Source organism: Trichoplax adhaerens, genomic scaffold (assembly GCF_000150275.1).
Source record: "Trichoplax adhaerens TRIADscaffold_6 genomic scaffold, whole genome shotgun sequence".
NCBI classification, from domain to species: domain Eukaryota; kingdom Metazoa; phylum Placozoa; class Uniplacotomia; order Trichoplacea; family Trichoplacidae; genus Trichoplax; species Trichoplax adhaerens.
Window position 1 is genome coordinate 2637000 of NW_002060948.1, and position 19125 is coordinate 2656124.

The window sequence follows — 19125 nt, forward strand, 5'->3', positions numbered from 1 at the left end:
AGTACACGCATAGCTACAAAGTAAGCAATACGTGGTCAACATTTTTCAGTAAGCAGAAATATTATTACTGATTAAAATTGAGAATCGTTCAGGTAGCTTTTTAGAAATTCAAAATTCCTTGATCATTATGTACCGAATATACCCGTACAGTACTCGCATACTATGGATGTACGTATTGTCGTCATAATACACGAATTGAGCATCAGTATCCTGCTATGTAAGGTTAAGCTGAAATAAAGTATAATTATAATGAAGCAATCCAGTACGAGGGTCGATTATCTCTTATACATAGAGCCATCAGTTCCTAGCTTGTGTTGTTGCAAAATAACTTATTCGGTCAAGTAGAAAACAACCAGTATACGTCCTTATAATACTGTTTGATCATCATAATATTAGTAGTGTACACTGATGTACTCGAAAAGTAAGTTATGAGATGAAGATTGTTTCGCCTAAGCTGCATAGAAATATTGAATCTTATAATTCATTCCTGACTGTAGTAATCGACTGACGTAGACAGCTGGATATATTTTGGTCAATCGATAGAAATTTGGAGTTCATGATCAAAATACAATGGCTGCCTACGACAGTCGAGCGTAAAAAGATTTCAACGAAATTACAATCCTTCATCAAGTTAAGAGTACACCGAGTCAAGATTTCCCTTAACTGCATGCTAGATCACAAATCAATCGAATTCAACTTACAATAAAAGGCTGATCGCTTTCCTCAATAATAAAACCGTCAATAAGATGAGTGATGATTGAAGGAGTTTTACGAGTATCATCAGTCTGGTCTAGACTCATTTCGTAGCATAGTGGCCGTAATAGATTGCAATAATTTCTTCCAATAGCAGAGTACAATTCGACGCAGCAAGCACCACTTCAAGTCGACACTAAAATTGCCAAGGAATGGCAACAATATCAATGAGTTGGGCGAGATGAAATTGAAGTACTAGTCCAATAAAGTAAGTAGACAGTGATAATGGAGAAAAAAGAGTCCAATAATTTAATCCTAAAGCCGTTTTCTAAATCTCTTGAATGGATTCTACTTTTATTGTGATTTAGAATATTAAGTCCAGATCATCCAATCCTGCTGCCTAGACTGCAGATTACAGCTATGTGATCGCATTGGATAGCTTAAAATAGTACCATGACGGTAAATTCTGTACAGTACCGTACAATACAGCATGCTATACGCGAGTTTAGAATAGACTTCCGTCACTAATGCACTTTACTACGGTATAGTACTGTAGAGTGTAGAGTGTAGAGTGTACAGTGTACAGTACTGTAATGGCTACGAATTTGAGGTTCTTCATGATCTGGTCCGGTCTGGTCCGGTCTGGTCTACGAGCGTGACCGGATATTTTTGGCAAAACAATCTTCTACACAGTGTATCTTACGAATCCAAGTACAGTACTGTACAGTACTGTATGGACTGTAGTGTACTGTAGGTAAGACAAATGTCGTAAGTTGAGACCTTGTTGGCATTACATCATATGAATGGTATGCGACATCTGTTTTGCACATTGCTAGTACTATGACTATATGTGCATCATAGACTACCCTTTCAAGTCGGAGTAGGCCTAGTATTGTCCTTGATAGTTAGGAGTCTAGGACCCATTCTACGCGACGTCCTTGATTGTATCATGGACTTATCCAAAAAAATTCTGTAAGTTGTCTCTTTCTTTAATTTTTGGAAAGCCTCCGAGTATGTGCCGTAGACTTGTTACAACAACAACGGAAGGGATCGAGATAGATATCACCAGATAGCTAAGCAAGGACTACCTTTAATTAATAGCTAAAGGCAGTCCCTTATATAGTACTATATGCTCTATCGAACCTATCCTATCTACAATACACCAACAGTGATTTGCTTGGCTTTATTGATCTTGTGTCAGTCATTCTTTCTAGTAACGAAAGGCTTGATGACGAAGTTGTAAATAAATGTACGTATGTAAGCAGTAATCCGATATCCTACATTTTATTCAGTGTGATTCCGATGTAGCAACCTTTTTAGAATATACAGGTCATATTGATTTCATTGAACTAGATAAATGCTCAGCTATCGAACTGTAGCATAAATCATTCTATTCCATGTTGAAATTAAATCGTTTTAACAGTAAAATAGATAATTTTTACTAATCAAATCAGATTAATTCTATAGAATCGGTATACGAAACAAAGTTTTCGGACTCGACTCCTGAGACTGAGAGCGAATCGAAAGGCTGCTGCATCCTCTAGTCACAGACTGTCACAAACCAAGTAAATATGCACCAGTATTCATTCACGATAGAATACAGGCCATTCTAGGCAACACATACCGAATCTCTGTAGCGCACTAGCACCAAATCAGGGACTACTCAACGATTTTTCCCCTTGAAGAATTCTTAACCATGGACTTTGAAGACTAATACGTCTTAGAAGTCCCTGATGGCCTGGCCTGGCCAAACATGACTGAGTCTACTAACGTCACTAGTAGCTGAGCTGTCATCGAAAGCCAAATTCGTTGTTGCATCGTTGGTCGTTCTTGGTTGATGAATGACGCCACTAGCAATCATACCACTGTAACATTGACACTGGGTTCAGTACCATTTTGTATACAACATCTTTCATTGAATGAATCGACACATTGTGCTACAGGATGACACTACTGACAAACGTACTGTACCACTGCTACATTCGTCTCCAGTATCTTTGTGATAAAGTGATCTTCAAAACAATAAATCAAGAACTACAGTTTCTTGCAAATTTCACTTTATTACAGAAGTTAGGTTCGTCTAACTACCAAGGACTATCCGACTATCTGACAATCTACTTATTACAGCAAAATTCACGATTTATATGCGATTAGTTACAGAATGCTTTTACTGTAACAAATCTTATCTTGCCCATTAAGTCGCAAGATCAATTGATTGAATCGACACACTGGACAGTTCACTGTAGATTCACGCCTCAACGTTGAACACAATTGCCGGCAGACTATTCGAAATTCAATGCAGGAATATAATTGACTGTGAAATCAATTTTTTTCTTTGAATTGCTGCTCCTATTGAATTTACAATAATTTACCAGAAAGAGAATACTGCAAGAATAGATTTCAATATTGGAAATGCACGCTATCACAATAATCAAGAAATCATATTTAACCTTCCTTTCTCAGCGCTGGTTATATAACATGCAAGCGACCACATGTAGAACCAATTCAGTAGTGGAAACATTGAAACTGGAGAAGAAAGTCCATTTCAATGTCAATGAAGTTTAACGTACCATAAAATGTGTTAGTAACTAGTATTACTATTTATACCTTTATTTTACTAGTTCGACTTTGCAGTTAAATTAATTATCGTCAATACGTCAAGTAGAATTAGTTATCAATTCATTTTTTATGATCTCCTTCTCTCAACTTTGAATTTCACCTTCAGAAATAATTAGATGATAGTAGCAGAATTTCAAGTAAAGTTGCTGGGATTAAGTCGGTTGCTTCATTGCACAGTAATATTCGAATGCCGGTTCTACAGTATCACAATAGTCAAATAGGAAACGAATAAAGATGCAACATGATGACCACTAGAGAGTAAAGACCCTGTACTAAAAAGATTCCAAGGCTTTTAATGAAACGAACGCGACAGACACAAATTTCTGCAGTGCTAATCGTAGTTAATCCATATATAAATTAAATTTTATAATATATGCAAGAAACTTTTGTCTGCATGTCTGTCTTGTCTGTTTCTACTATACTGTACTATAGTACAGTACTCTACTGCACACTATACTGTATATATAGATGACAATATACACTGAAGTGCACTCTTGCACTAGAAACTTATTTCATTACAATTACAATTAATTAACCGAACACATCGTGTTCTGACGACAAACCCTTAATTTTTCCTTTTACTCTTCTCACTTCTTGCTTGGCTATTGTAAATAGAACCAATCTTTTACACGGAGGCAGCAGTAGCAGTGATTGCACATTACAACTTTGAGGGAGATAGAAGGAAATTGCCCGCTTGGTCTAATTGTCGTCTACCATCATTGGTTAAAAATAATAATAATAACTCTGTAAAACTATACCCTGTCAAGAATGCAAAAAGACCAAACTAGTAACGCTCCTGGTAGTAATCATATCCAACCCTTCACACCACGTATTAACTGCATATGTTGTATTGGTGCTGGTTACGTTGGTGGACCAACCTGTGCTGTCATTGCTCTCAAATGCCCTGAAATTCAGGTCTTGATTGTCGATAAAAACCAAGACCGAATTAACGCTTGGAATGGCGAAACTTTACCAATCTACGAGGTACTGTAAGTTATTAATTAAATTGAACAATGTATTCTACATTGCAATCAATGACCTCCAATTTTTCTTAACCTTTATACGCGTTATTATAATTGGGTAGATTGATACCAGAAATTATGTGATAACCAAAAGCATGCTCATTCACATGTATAATTTATACGCTTCAAATCCAACTAAATTTATTCCCCTCTATGAAATATCGCCTCTATATGCAATATCCGATACGTTTACCAGATACCAGAATCAACAAAAATTCTACAATGTACTGTACATTCATTAAAATTATATAACCCGTCTCAGAGTCTACTAAACTAGAGGTCTGCTACAAGATATTGCATTGAAAGCTAAGAAATTACTATAAATCTTCAATAAATTACTACAGTGCTCGACATCTTGTTTAGGTATACAGTATTCGGTAAAGTTTATGTTACATGCATAGTAGTACAATACATTAAACGTGCATAACCTCGTAAAATAAGTTAGTACTTTCCAATAGATTAATGCACCGTATTCTTATTGAAAGTATACTGTATACTGTAGTTCAGCAAAATGTGTATAAACTTGAAAACTTCTCCCACTTTTCACAAATTAAACGCCGCTTTGTTGATAGAGTGTGGTACATGCTATTGGATTTGAATCATTGACATAAATACGCATTCAAAATGTTCAGTACCTTATATTTCAATGTTTACATAACGCTGTGATTCAAATTGAAATGCTGCACTGTATAGTAAATCACCAAGAAGATTCTACAATACTGTATACTATACAGTGTAGTATAGTGCATACTTTTAAAAAATCGTTATCAGTATTCTCTTTCATAAATGTAGCGAATCGAGAATACTACATAATACCGTATAGAGACTGACAAAACATATTTATACTTTGATCACTTATGGGCCTTATAAATTAAACTCTTCATCTTGACTTTGATAGATATCAATCGTAGATATTATTTTTGGTTCCTATTCGTTTGTATATTACTGCGGTTCAATTAATGATACACATACAAATAGACTTTAAAGCTCATTATCCTGCTTTATTAATAAATGATAAGATAAAAAAATAGATATTGTGGTTAATAAATAAAATTCCTTTCTTAACACTACTTAAGATGTTGAATTAGATCGTTTTAATTGCAAATAACATCTTAGCGTATATACGTATGAAATTACTGCATGATTTTAAATTTCTACCAGTATTGAATAATAACACGAATTGCTAAAAATTTCAGACAACAAGTATTGTTAACTTAATAAATTAAACGAGTAGAAATGGGCTTAAGCGCTAAACATAGTTCTTTAACTGTATATTAAGCTCTTCCTGATATTTCTTACATGTTGTAGCCTGGCTTAGATGAAATAGTAAAACATTGCCGCGGCAGAAATTTGTTTTTTTCAACTGATATCGACGCAGGTATTCGGGATGCCCAGCTGATATTTATTTCGGTAAGAAGCAATTGCAGTTGTGCCAACTGTTAGATATTGTTATTACTACTACTATATTACTGTTCTCAAAAGATGATGAGCTGAAGCATCATTTACCTACTCAATTTGTCATTTATCGTGCATACAGGAATATACGCAACATACGCTTATAAGCGATTTCAGTTTCTAGTGGCAATTAATCTGGTTTTATCATGGTGTTTATATCTTATTTTCATCATTCTGACTGCCAATACTATCAATGGGAAGACTGCTCAATGACATATAAATTAATTTCATAATAGTGCATCGTTCATACTCTCATCTACGCTTGTTAGTTATTACACATTGTTATTTTTTTACTTTGGATTCCTATGTACTTATAGGAAGACTACGTAATAATAAAATATCATATTGTATCTATCTCATGAAATCCTACTAGTTAAACCATGAAAAACGAAAATTTCGATGTTTTCTTCGCTAATAAATTTTATGCTTGCCTACATAAAATTTAATTTAATCTAGGTTAATACCCCAACAAAAACATATGGTATAGGAAAGGTAAACGAAGCACACCTATCTTAGCTGATAATTAATACATCCTTCGTATTTCTCTAGCGGCCATACGTTACGAATAGCTACTAATACCATAACATGGCAAGATTGATTTTACTGTATAAGTTGCCATAGCTTTCACATGCTAATCATGCTAATCATCTCCATCGATATTCGTATACTGTATGTAGTAGATAGTAGATATGTATGATGATGTTGATTCCTATCCACTTCTAGGGTCGCGCAACAGATTTGCAATTTGTGGAAGCTGCTGCTAGACATATAGGGCAGATTGCAACTGGTAAGAAAATTATTGTAGAGAAAAGCACTGTGCCAGTAAAAGCTGCAGAAAGGTATACCATGTAAAATTATGACGTACACTATCAATTTTTCGCTATAAAATCTCTGATATTACTGCCATTTATTTAACTGATCATTATTTATGATATCACCTTAGTATCGCGAAAATCCTGTACTCTAATATCGATGACAATGTTTCCTTCGAGGTAAGAGAAATAGTCTGATTTCTGTAAAATAATGCTATACAAGAACTTCAATATACTGTAAAAACTTTAAAACTGTTGGAACATTGTTCACTAAATGATTCAATAGTATCAATACTTACACGGCAATATTATATCATAGGTTTTATCGAATCCAGAATTTTTAGCTGAAGGCACTGCTATTAATGATCTACTGCAACCAGATCGTGTGTTAATAGGTAGATAAACTATTTTGCAAAGATTTTATGCTTGTATAAACAAACATTACTGTATTAAGTTGTAACTATTTGAGAATTGAATATAATGTAGGCGGTAGCCAAACTGATCCTGGCATTGAAGCTATAAACCAACTAGCTTGGGTATACGAACATTGGGTTCCGCCATCCAAAGTACTTAGGACAAATGTTTGGTCTTCAGAATTATCGAAACTGGTAAATTTCTCGTAAAAGTTTGACAAGTAGCTTATACCTTACAGCATATCAATAAAACTGCATCATAATTTTCCTATAGGCTTCTAATGCGTTTTTGGCCCAAAAAGTATCGAGTATAAATGCCGTAAGTGCAATTTGCGAAGCAACAGGCGCAGACATTTCAGATGTAGCACATTCTATTGGATTGGATAAACGGATTGGTTCGAAGTATCTTCAAGCTAGTATTGGTTAGTGGCACGAACGTTAATGATAAATTAGATTTTTATAGTACTTCATTTTATTCAATTTTTAGAATATTGATCATTAGCTCTATTTAATTTAGGATTCGGTGGTAGCTGTTTTCAAAAGGACGTATTGAGTCTAACTTATATTTGTGAAGCATTAAACTTAACAGAAGTTGCTGATTATTGGCATCAAGTAAGTTTGGCTCGAAATCGAATCTATAAATATATTAGAAAGTATATTTTAATGTTAAATGCACATATACAGAATATATATTATCTCTAGTTTTGCTGTAATATTGCTATTTATACGCAATAATTATGTGCAACGCTGTTACTGATTAAAATAATCATCTAGGATTAGCTGTTGTTAGCCCTTTATATATGGAAAAACTATGTTCCATTACCGTAAAGAATTTATTAGTATATACTCAATACTCGTAGGTTGTTGTCATGAATAACTATCAAAAGAAAAGATTTGCTCGGAAAATTATCCAATGTCTTTTTCATACTGTATCTAATAAAAGAATCGCAATATTTGGATTTACTTTTAAGAAAGATACTGCGGACACTAGGTATACAACTTTAGTAGCTAGAGCAAGGATGACAGTCATCATTGTAGCTATCGCAACCTTGAATTGCTTCTAAAATAATTGTATGTTGTAGAGAGTCATCAAGCATTTATGTAGGAAAATATTTAATGGATGAAGAAGCACGCCTGGTTGTTTATGATCCAAAAGCTGATAAAGGCCAAATAATTAGGTTTGTCTTCTATGTAGCGTATAGTATATAATCTATAATTGATATTATTAAGTAAATAAACCTAATACATCATTTGGAATGATTTTTTAGCGATCTCCGGGAGGTTTCTTCTCAAGATCCGCAACGTGGTATGACTATAACAATTAAATTTCTTACCCATTGCTAGAAAATATCGTTTGAAGGGTAACTTCTGATATGATAAACTCACCGAAACTATTTACGTACCAATTATTTTGTAGTAGATAGACTTGTTTCCGTTATAAACGACCCATACGATGCTGCTAAAGACGCCCATGCCATCGTTATCTGCACTGAATGGGACGAATTCAAGGTATTGGATAAATATTTTTTGAATACCGAAATAAATGTAGTATGTTAAATAAAATTAAAATATAACTACCTAGCTTATAATATCATGATCCTTATCTATAATACCTAGGCATTAGATTACGAAAAGATTTATAATTCAATGTACAAGCCAGCGTATATTTTCGATGGTAGAATTATCTTGGATCATGCAGCTTTACTTCGTATTGGCTTTCATGTAGAAGTAGTTGGAAAAGTTATGAAGAAACCAGTTAATGACCTTACACCATTTTAATTTTTATATCGAGAGTAAAGTAAACTAATTATATTAACGGACGCGACACTCTCACTGTTAAACAGAGTATACAGATCATATCGAAAGCAAATTTATAAACTTAAATTTTTTAATTTTTCCCTACAAACTGACAGTCCTATCTATACTTATGAGGTATGAAAGAATCTTATTTTTAAATGCACGTTGTGTATAAATCAATAATAGAAAATATGATATTTCAGCAATACTCATAATATTCATAAATTGTATTTTCGAAACCATATTCATTGGAGGGTTACACGACGAATGCTTAATAGCACTTTGTCTTCGATGTTAATTCCATGTACAGGATTTATTTTAACATAACAATATGCGCGTTTATATATGCGTATGAACATGTGTGTTAGGACTTAGGATATGCTGTAATAAACCCTAACATTATTTATATTTTATGAGGGGAACTATAAAGCAGCTGGCTATTTAGTATAAGTTTAAAACCGTACTACATCATTGTAGAATAACGATTAATGAAAGTGGAATACTCCCTTGTTACCTCTGCTACCTACAACGTAGATGCAGTTTTACGATTGATAATACGTGATTATTTCGATAAGACTACTAAAGCAGTATATTAATATTGAGCTTTACTAATACATCGATGAGCAATGCCATATACTCATGTACTGTATATATATACGTATAGTATGCTAGACGTTTCAAAACTGCACTTGTATTCATGGCGGCAGCAAAGGTTTTTGGTGCATCCGCTATTAAGTTTAAACTAGTACTTGTATCGCCGTCACTTTAATTTTGTATAATTTAATATCGAATATTGTAATTAATGCGGACTGCATCACAATGACTCTTGGATTTAGTATATTAATGTAAGGAAACTCTGTAAGAACACTATTACGTTATGACCAGGTGTGCATCCCTCTTAAATGACATCCGCATGAAATTTTACCGTATACAATCCCGGTGTCAGACCCGGTACTGTTTGAAAATAAAATAATACGGAGCAGAATACATCATTCCATTGTTAAAATTAATCCTATCTTTCATTTTGCGTTCTATCAATTTCTGGATCAACAACATAAGCTATCGCTTTGTCTTAATACGGTAAGAATACTCTATCATGAAAAGGAAGGAAAATGAATCGTTCCATTGCTAAATCTTATTAGGGTATAGCAGAACGTTTGACTGATTCTGTAACCAATTATACTGCAATAAAATGGGGCCGATGTTGGAGAGTTTGCTATGTCGTATTATTCCCTAATGAGCTGCACTCATACTTTTAAAACCGCCTTGATTTGACTACTGCGACAGACAAATGAATGCAAATATGAATTTACAGCTCGTTTAATTTAGATATATCATTATGGAGTACTAGTTCAAAAGAATGAGACCTACAGTATGCCTGACACTTTACATAATTTGCTAATTCTTAGTAAATAGCCCTATAAAAGAAGCCTGAAGCAGGCAAGTGAACTGGCTGTAAAAAATTCATAGACTCGTGCGGATATTCATAAATAAAATTGTTTATACATGGCTGGTTTTCATTAAATCTGTTTTATATAGTGTCATGCAAACCAAAATTATTCTTAGGCAATATATTGTAGTACAGTATTGCTCTCTAGGAGATGGATAATCGCATAGCTGGAAAGGTTGTGCATAGAATGCAACTGGGATCACTATAAAATTAAAGAGTATTTTTTTACGCAGTTTTGCAGCTTAGCTGCGAATCTTTGGTGTTGCATATTTTGATCGGGTAAGAAGATTGAAGATTAAAATTCGATCAGTAGTTCAAGACTAAAGAGCTATTCTCTTATATAATAAAATCAGATGCAAAGAAAACGTCCGCGGATAGCAATAAGTTTCTGTGACACCTTACTGGGAGTCCAATATTACGGAAGATAAGAACTAACAATTATAGAAAGATCTCGCTTTATATATATTTACTGTTATGCAACTAATAGTAAACATCTTCTATCACTTTACAACTGACAGTAAGTAGCTATAACTTTCAATATACTAACGTCAACACCCCCTATTTAAGTTAGTTAATCTTGGTAGCGTTACATATTGATGATTAAGTAGATAGGAAAAGCACAGGTTTTGCCTGAACGTATTAGTCATAAACTCTAATAATAGTTTATCATTAAACGGGTACTATTGGAAATATTTCATCCATGATTAAGCAGACAGGAAAAGTAGAGATTCAGCCTGAATACGCTAGCTAATAAATTTCAACAGTAATTTGTAGTACAACCACCGTATTAAAAACTTTCCCATTAACGCTACAGGCAAAGCGAGAAGCAGGGATTTTGTCGGAACATGTTGGTATTAAACTCTAATTGCAGTTCACTATAGTTACGCGTAACTATTAAAGATGTTTAATTACTTATTACAATAAGTTATTGAACATCTCCTATAATTATAAGTAAGCGGATAAAAAAGTAACGACTCAGACTTCATACTGTACGTTAGTTAATCAATTCCAATAGTAATTTATGATAGTGACGTGTAACTACAATGTTAGAGACATTTGTTTAATAATCAAATTAATCGTATAGGAAAACTTAATGATTCAATCTGAATATACTAACTAATGAAAGTCAACCAGTCGTTGATGACTATATGCGAATAAGTAGCAATAAGAGATATCCCATTAATGTCTGGGTGAAAAAGAAAAATGAAGATTTAATCTGAATATACTGGATTAGCGGTCAGCTCCGACAATATTTCAAGCTTGCACGCATAAATATTCCAGATATTCCATTTATGATTTGAGCGGGGCAAGTTGAGAGATCTATTTTAAGCCTGCACGCGTAAATATTCCAGATATTCCATTTATGATTTAAGCAGGGCAAGTTGAGAGATCTATACGCTTATAGTATGCTCTAGTATGCTGTAATTAATTCAGGTACTCTTTGTACCAGCCACTGATCTACGATACTAATGAATAGCAGACATGTACAAATTCGTATTCTGTATAATATACAGTGTATATTGCTCGGTGACCAAAATAAACAGTCACGCCCGTAACCTTCTTTTCTTTATAAGGCAATCGAAAAGTTCATAGTACTGTAGAACTAGCAATAAGAGGTAGACACGTATATCTTCTTCATGCCTGTGTAAACAAGAAAAGTCAAGATTTAGTCTGAATCTATCAGCTCCAACAATATTTCAAGTTTATCTATTCGTCATATTACAGATAATCCATTGATGATTTAAGCAGGACGCAATGAATTGCATTTCCGCATTTATTAATTATCAGTAGTAAAAAAAGGAATAGCAGTTTTAGTAGATGAATCCAGGTATGCTCATCCTAATCCTGTACACTTGTACAGTAATAAGGCATCATAGAAACAATTAAAGTAGCGATTAGTTTCTTTTGCACAGGATTATACCGTACTTTTAATTCACAAACTTACAACAAGTTTCTCCTCGCAGTACAGAATATCTGTTCCAATTTTTAGCAGCGGAAAGCAAGGTGTGCAAAATGAGTTGTCACCATCTTTACTGATATTCGATTAGCATTGACAGCATGAAACCATAGAAACAAGATCATTCATTTTGCACATGATCGCTTTCTAGAGTACAGTACTGGAGAACGCTGACAATAAGGACTATGTGGCTTATCAAACGCTACCTTGAATCTATATTGAAGCGATACAGTGGATAGGCATAGTCCGATCGAAAGCTAGATTGCAAATTAGTGATCCTGTTAATTATCTAACTGCAGTCATATTCCCAGTCGAGGACTCATCACCCAAATGAGAAATTAGCATCTGGTAGCAGTTAATTAATTAAAACTACTAGCAAAATCTTTACAACTAGGCAATCCTTTGGCTACAAAGCTTTCGATACTTGCTTGGTTTCAATTAATTGGATTAGCTCACTTTTAAGCGCGTATTTTCTACCAATTGACGTTATTAATCCGTCAACTAAATCTCCTGCGATAAAGTGTTGGGCAGATATTCACATCACCATGTTTTCAATCCATTTAATCGTTGGAATATGCCAATTTATTTTAGGCATTGCCAATGTTGCCTTACTTATTACTGACTGGATTCATCTCTATTATCATGTGGGCAATTCACTCTTGCTAGGCAATGGCGTTACTGCAGTATCTGTAAGTTAATATATGGCCCAATGATCGATTTGATGCTGTTTTTAATGTTAGACTGTTCTTCACCGAGTAGCACTGGATTGTTAATTTCTATTTTCACTTCAACACTTACCCTCCACAATTAAAATATAAAGACTCTAGATGAAATATCATTCCTCAAATTTTTTGCATAATCCACTCCTTTACATGCTGCCCTATAGGTCAACGAAAGGTTGCAAAACCTGGCAAAGAATGATTTATATAGAGCTTTATATTTTGATCACTAAGAATTAATTATGTCAGCTGAAAAGTAAAAATCGACCGTGGTCTACTACTGTAGACGGCCGGTACAGCCGGTCGAAAAGAAGCCCTGATAGTAGTTGAAGACTTATCATTTCATCTACAAATCATAAAATCTTATGGCTTTGTCTACCGATCTTGATTCTATTGCCTCTAGAATTAATGACAATGACGGGCAAGATATACTTTTAGGCTATTTTGATTCGCCATTCTATAACGTTTTAGCATCCTGTGTAAAGGAGGACGCTTTACCACTCAAAATGGCAAGCAGTTGGACGTAATTGATTGCAGTTAAAGCGCAGTTACATTGATCTAACATTGTCTGTGTCAATTCTTCCCATCGATCATGACCATACATTGCTGCATATACTCCGTAACTGCCCAATGTCGAGTATTCTCGAAACATAATTTTTAAAGGATGATAGTTTACTCTATTCACATCAATAAGGAAGATAAATAGATTTAAAGTAGACCCAATGACAGTATACGGAAGTACACGACTCATATGCGAACTCGTAAAATACAAGATATTGCAAGCGTACTGTCATCATCGAGACTCATCTTGATATTAAAAAGTTCTTATCGTAGTCTATTCATCACCAATTAAGATTAACAGCAGTGGCGAATGTTTTAACGTTTTTATCCTATTCTAATTTTCCAGCATACAAAACGTATTTCAGTGCTATATTTGATGAAAATGGACTACTGTAGATTAAAATTCCTCTTGCTGTACAATCCACATATTATATACAACTACCTCGCAATTATAGCCTATTCGTATGCATCTGCACCGATTGTAGCTAGAAAATGTTGCAGTTTATTAATCTACGTGATATCTCAATTAGTAATAATACTGTAGAACGGTCGATTAGATTACCTTCATACCCTATCGTTTATCTTCCACCTTCCATGATATAGATGAATAGGTTAAAAACATACAACAATTTGTATCGCTGTCGTAGACATATGAATATTGACTGAAGATGGAAATGGAAAAGTCAATGTCACCGTCGATTAGTCGAGTGGATACCGCAACTTACATCGCTATGTCGATATTGTAGATAGAAAGTAGCACACTCATGCCGTAACTGAATCTTTCAGTAATTTTCTAACTTACAGTACTACCGCAAGTGAAATGATCGGATACGTTAGAAAGCGGATAGCATGAATTATCTTTGAATCGCAGATATCGACGAGATCGATTATAGCTAGGAAGTAAAAATATCGCTGATCGACATAATATCTCAACTAGCATCAGTGCAGTCATAAACAGACACACGCGTATATCTTATTTTATCATTTTTAGTATTCTACAAAATGATATTCTACACATTCTTCCTCTACTGATAGACTAGACAGATAGATAGATTTGACCCAAAATTCCAGCTTAATTGATTCGTAATTGTAAAAGACCCATTTACAGGCAGAAATGAAAAAGCACATATCGTAGTCTGTTGATCTAGATGATATCACTTTCACAACGAGCATCAAGAATGCCTTATGCTGTATTCTACTCTACTCTTCTAATCGTATTCTACAGTATTTTTATCACTGTAAATAAAGCAGACGAATTCGTTAAAAGAACAAACAGTGTTAGTCTTATCGTAATCATGGACATTGACTATTTCATAGAGAGAAAACTAAAAATGGTAAAACCCATGTCATAATCTGTTGATCTCGATCATATTATCACTAGTATCAGAAGGATGGTAAATTGACTTTTTGTTTAATCTTCAGATAATGTTACATTACTAATTATAATAATAATGGATAGGATAAATCAAACTTGTATAACTAATATACGTAGTGTAAAATTGTTACTGTTTCATTGATGGATGGTATCATGTTAGTGCTCAATAGAATGTATTAAATGAAGGATCAAAGCTAATATCCATTAGCGTGGCTTAAACTGAAAATTAAGTTGATATTAATATTCTCCTTTCTTTCTTTATTTATTTTCAGTTATTCTCTTCTTCCATCATCGCATTATGTTATTACCGCACTAGCAACACCAAAATGGTAAGTAGATATCTAAATCTTAGATGGAGTAATTAATTAATTAACTTACCTGTTTAGTTTATTACTAAAAATTCGTAATATGCAGCTCCCAAATGCGTAATAAATTATCTTGTGTAGCCAATTTGTTTGAATTATGTCTTTCCAGTCATGGCTACCATTACATATTCGGTTTAAAAACAATAATTGCATTAAAACATTGTTCTATGCCATTTTATACCTCTAGTCTCGTCATCTATTGATATTTTGGTGTAATTGTTTTCGTTATTTATGTTAGTGAATTTCACTTAATCACCATCCATGTTGAATCCTATCTCACCGTTAAATGTTAACAAGCTGTGTACTAAATCATGGTCAAACCTGACCAAATACTTTCTGCATCGGCAGTGTTTCCGATAGCGATGCTAACTCCGAGCAAAACTTCCCTCGTAATTTTGGTCATGATTTACTTATTTAACTAAGAAATTTCTACAACAGTTTGCTCAGTATCTAAATTAAGACTGCTGCTGCACTTATACCGCATATCCTTCGAGTGTTTGTCGCTAGATAAAGGCTCAAAGCAACAATTGTAATTAAAATCATTTCAGACCAGTAGCATTCATCGTTTAAACATTATCAGCATGAAATTCTCAAGTCGACAGCATGAAATATTTGAACAAAGGAAATTGCCAATCTTTCTTTAATGATCAAAATCCTGTTCTAATGTTGAGTATTATGCATACCAATACTAACTATAAATTTGATGAAGTAATATTAATGATGCATATACTCTGGATAAATATCTAAAGTAAAATTAAGCCATTTTCGTCTTGTTAAACCTGTTGCCTTCAACATTAACATTAATTGCGATCTATGTGTATTATAACTGAGTAGTCTTTAAATTGAAAAAAGAAATACCATCCTATCAGTCTTCGATACGAAGACGAGCATAACTATATCTTAATGAGTGGATATTGTCTAGGATACATCATATTGGATCGAATGTACTATATTGATACAGATAATTATCTAATATTTACTATTTATATATCAGCATATTAATTTTATCTACAATATTACACTATTTAGCTACTAGGCGTGTTCACATTTTCCATGATGACTATTTGGTGCGCTCTTGTAGCTTTATTCCAGGTCTGCTACAGCTATATTCGAGTTAGCTACTTCTTTTTTGGAACTTCACGGGCTACAATCATCGCCTTTGCTTTTACTGTCCTTTTCCAAGTAATAAATATTTTCTCCAGTATTTTCATCGTGTTGAAGTATAAAAAATTCTTATACCATCATAATGACGAACAAAGGCGTGAATCAATCGTAACTCACCCATTGGCTAGTAAGGCAAACAGTATCAGCTGTTTACTAGGAGGAACTTGCTCATTGCTTATTGGAGTATTTACAATCATATTTTTTTATGGAATTTATGGTTCACCAAACTGCTACCTCGGCATTTGTGTAAGAAATATGATTAAATTTATTACGAAATGTTATTAATTTGATACTATCTACAGATATTAGAATTTTATATTAGACAGCAATTTGTATGCTCACAATTTATTCATGCTTTATCTATAACTTAAAAGACACTTACGGTTGGAGCGCTAGGAATGTTTGCTCAAAGATGCCATAATCTACCTGCTCTGGTGAGTTTTTATTCAGCTACTTTATAGAAGTAGTAGTATTATTTGCTACTTTCATACCTGCATTACAGTATGTAATATTAGCTATCAGGATCAATTTAAGGTACGGTACTGGTATATGGAGTGTCATTGAATTTAGTTTTAATCACTTTTTTATACTTTCTTAAATACAGGATCTTATTATCATGTTTATTTGTCGTTTTGGCATCTTAATAGCAATAACCAATATGGGTTTTGCTACGTACTACTTTCACTTCATCTTCACTTTCCATGGATTGGAATATCTCATTGTCGGCAACCTTGTCGCTTATCTTTTCACGATGGCTTTCTCAATCTTTAATTTAATTTGTACAACCCTAATGTGTTACTCAGCGAGCTCAGAGAACAGAACAGTCGGCCTATTAACGATAACATTGCGCTCACCAGCAGTAAGCACTATAGCAAAAGTTGGCTATTTCAGCGGAATAGGACAATTCATTTGCTCAGCAAGTATCTTCGCTTGTACAATTGCCGCTTGCGTTATTTGGCGTGGTGATACATTCGCCAGTTTAGCTTTGATAGCGGCAATTTTGGTAAGCTACTAATACAATAAGTTTCTGTTAGTGTTAATGATATTAACGATAAATTCAACCATTAGATACTGTAGTATGCTAATAATACTAATAATACCTACTTGCTATGGATTTGCATATATCGTATCTAATCAGATGTAATCGTTTAGTATATTCGGTAGAAGTTTATTAATATCGTTTATCTTACTGTATTCCATGAATCGCCATTTGCCAGTAATAGCCTATGCATTATGATAATATATAATAATATGCATGTGTAAAAGATATGGCTAACTATATAATTATTATCCATACAATATCAGAAAATCTTGAATCGTTTTTAATATAGAAAATGCTACTAGCATTATGTTAAATTTTAAAATCAACTTTCTTTGAAAGTCATCTCCTATGTATAATCTTTCGTGATGTTCATATATTTGTACTAAATAGTTTATCGTAACGGTTAATTTATGCACTGTATAGAAATTTTCACTAGATACATATAATTATGGCCGCCTTGTTAGTAGCTTTAAATGCACGGTTAATCGTTGTAACACGTTACTATAATATTTACTACGAAAATGACAATCATTCACTCCATAGAATACAGTAAAAGTGTCGTTTTCATTGCAGCTAATATTACAGGTCAAATCTAATTTACGACGAAAACGACAATCATTCACTCCATAAAAATATAGTGAAAATGTTATTTTCATTACAGCTGATATCACAGGCCAAATCCTGTAAATCATAGCTTTTTGGCGCACTAGCGCAAACATACATAGAAAATGATTGTATTGATATAATCTAAAGAGTCTTCGTTCTAAGAGATATTTATCGTCAATGGAGATGGCTGTCTGTTTCAAGGCTTATTTAAGCAGTTTTAGCGAATATCTATTCTTACTAAACCGCCTAATTTTCTTATTACTATCAGGTTTTACTTTCTGCACAACTTGGAAATCATCTAGCTCTGGATCAATCGGAGGACTTTGTAAGACGAATTTTTAATATTCATACTGCAACAGATGAGCTCGGATTAACACTGTAGTAATTATATAGGAAATCCTGTGTATAGTAATATGTTTTCACTTTATCTTGCAGATATTCATCTATTTTATGTCGAATATAAGTGGAAGCGTTTGCTGCGTAAACGCATTTGGATTAGCAATTTATGAAATTGTCGCTTTACAATTATCCCACTACAATCACAACGTCTTCATATTATTTATATTCATCATCTTGATACTAGCAGTAGCTATTGCTCTACATTTGAACAGCTTTGTGATAACGGGACGCGAGTTGAAAATATTCAGCGGCCGTGTATCTAATGTAAGTCCATTATTCTATTAGACTGATTAGTACTAATGCTTCAACTATAAAATATCTAATTTTGTCATCTCTGAATTATATATTAATAGTACCGTGGACAACTACTTAACAACAATGACAACGATAACGATTCCAATGAAAGTTCAGAATCTGGTTTGGCTCCTAATACGGCAGTTAACGCATGAGGAAACAGTTTTCTTCATGGAATTGTCATCAAGTAATTGATTTGAAACAAATGAAACCCTTGTAATACAGTACATAAACATTTATCGTAGTCCAGTCTGTAATATTGCATACGAGTATACCAGTACAGCATTATTTTACCTTGTACCTTCTAAGTGTTTTACACGTTATTATTATAGTACTCGAGTCATAGCTCTTCAATATAGGAAGTTTCCATTATTTTATCGAC

At 33.6% G+C, this 19125-nt stretch overlaps 3 protein-coding genes across 3 annotated transcripts; 2 read left to right on the plus strand and 1 right to left on the minus strand.

The window, feature by feature from the left end:
* Nucleotides 1-4080: 4080 nt before the first annotated feature.
* TRIADDRAFT_57391 (uncharacterized protein) lies at nucleotides 4081-8793 on the plus strand (the record flags this gene model as incomplete). The annotated part of the gene is made up of 14 exons (XM_002113303.1): nucleotides 4081-4296; nucleotides 5643-5744; nucleotides 6246-6281; nucleotides 6513-6628; nucleotides 6733-6781; nucleotides 6921-6996; nucleotides 7088-7209; nucleotides 7289-7436; nucleotides 7532-7626; nucleotides 7875-8005; nucleotides 8097-8192; nucleotides 8283-8320; nucleotides 8432-8523; nucleotides 8632-8793. 14 exons carry the CDS (start codon nucleotides 4081-4083, stop codon nucleotides 8791-8793), a joined length of 1479 nt encoding a protein of 492 aa, XP_002113339.1.
* A 4601-nt stretch (nucleotides 8794-13394) lies between these two features.
* On the minus strand, nucleotides 13395-15641 carry TRIADDRAFT_57392 (uncharacterized protein; the record flags this gene model as incomplete). Its single annotated transcript, XM_002113664.1, has 3 exons — nucleotides 13395-13614; nucleotides 14301-14391; nucleotides 15560-15641. The coding sequence occupies 3 exons, from the start codon at nucleotides 15639-15641 to the stop codon at nucleotides 13395-13397; spliced, it is 393 nt and encodes a 130-aa protein (XP_002113700.1).
* Nucleotides 15642-16294: 653 nt separating this feature from the next.
* On the plus strand, nucleotides 16295-18898 carry TRIADDRAFT_57393 (uncharacterized protein; the record flags this gene model as incomplete). The annotated part of the gene is made up of 6 exons (XM_002113304.1): nucleotides 16295-16648; nucleotides 16777-16836; nucleotides 17007-17405; nucleotides 18319-18375; nucleotides 18486-18713; nucleotides 18803-18898. 6 exons carry the CDS (start codon nucleotides 16295-16297, stop codon nucleotides 18896-18898), a joined length of 1194 nt encoding a protein of 397 aa, XP_002113340.1.
* Nucleotides 18899-19125: the final 227 nt, after the last annotated feature.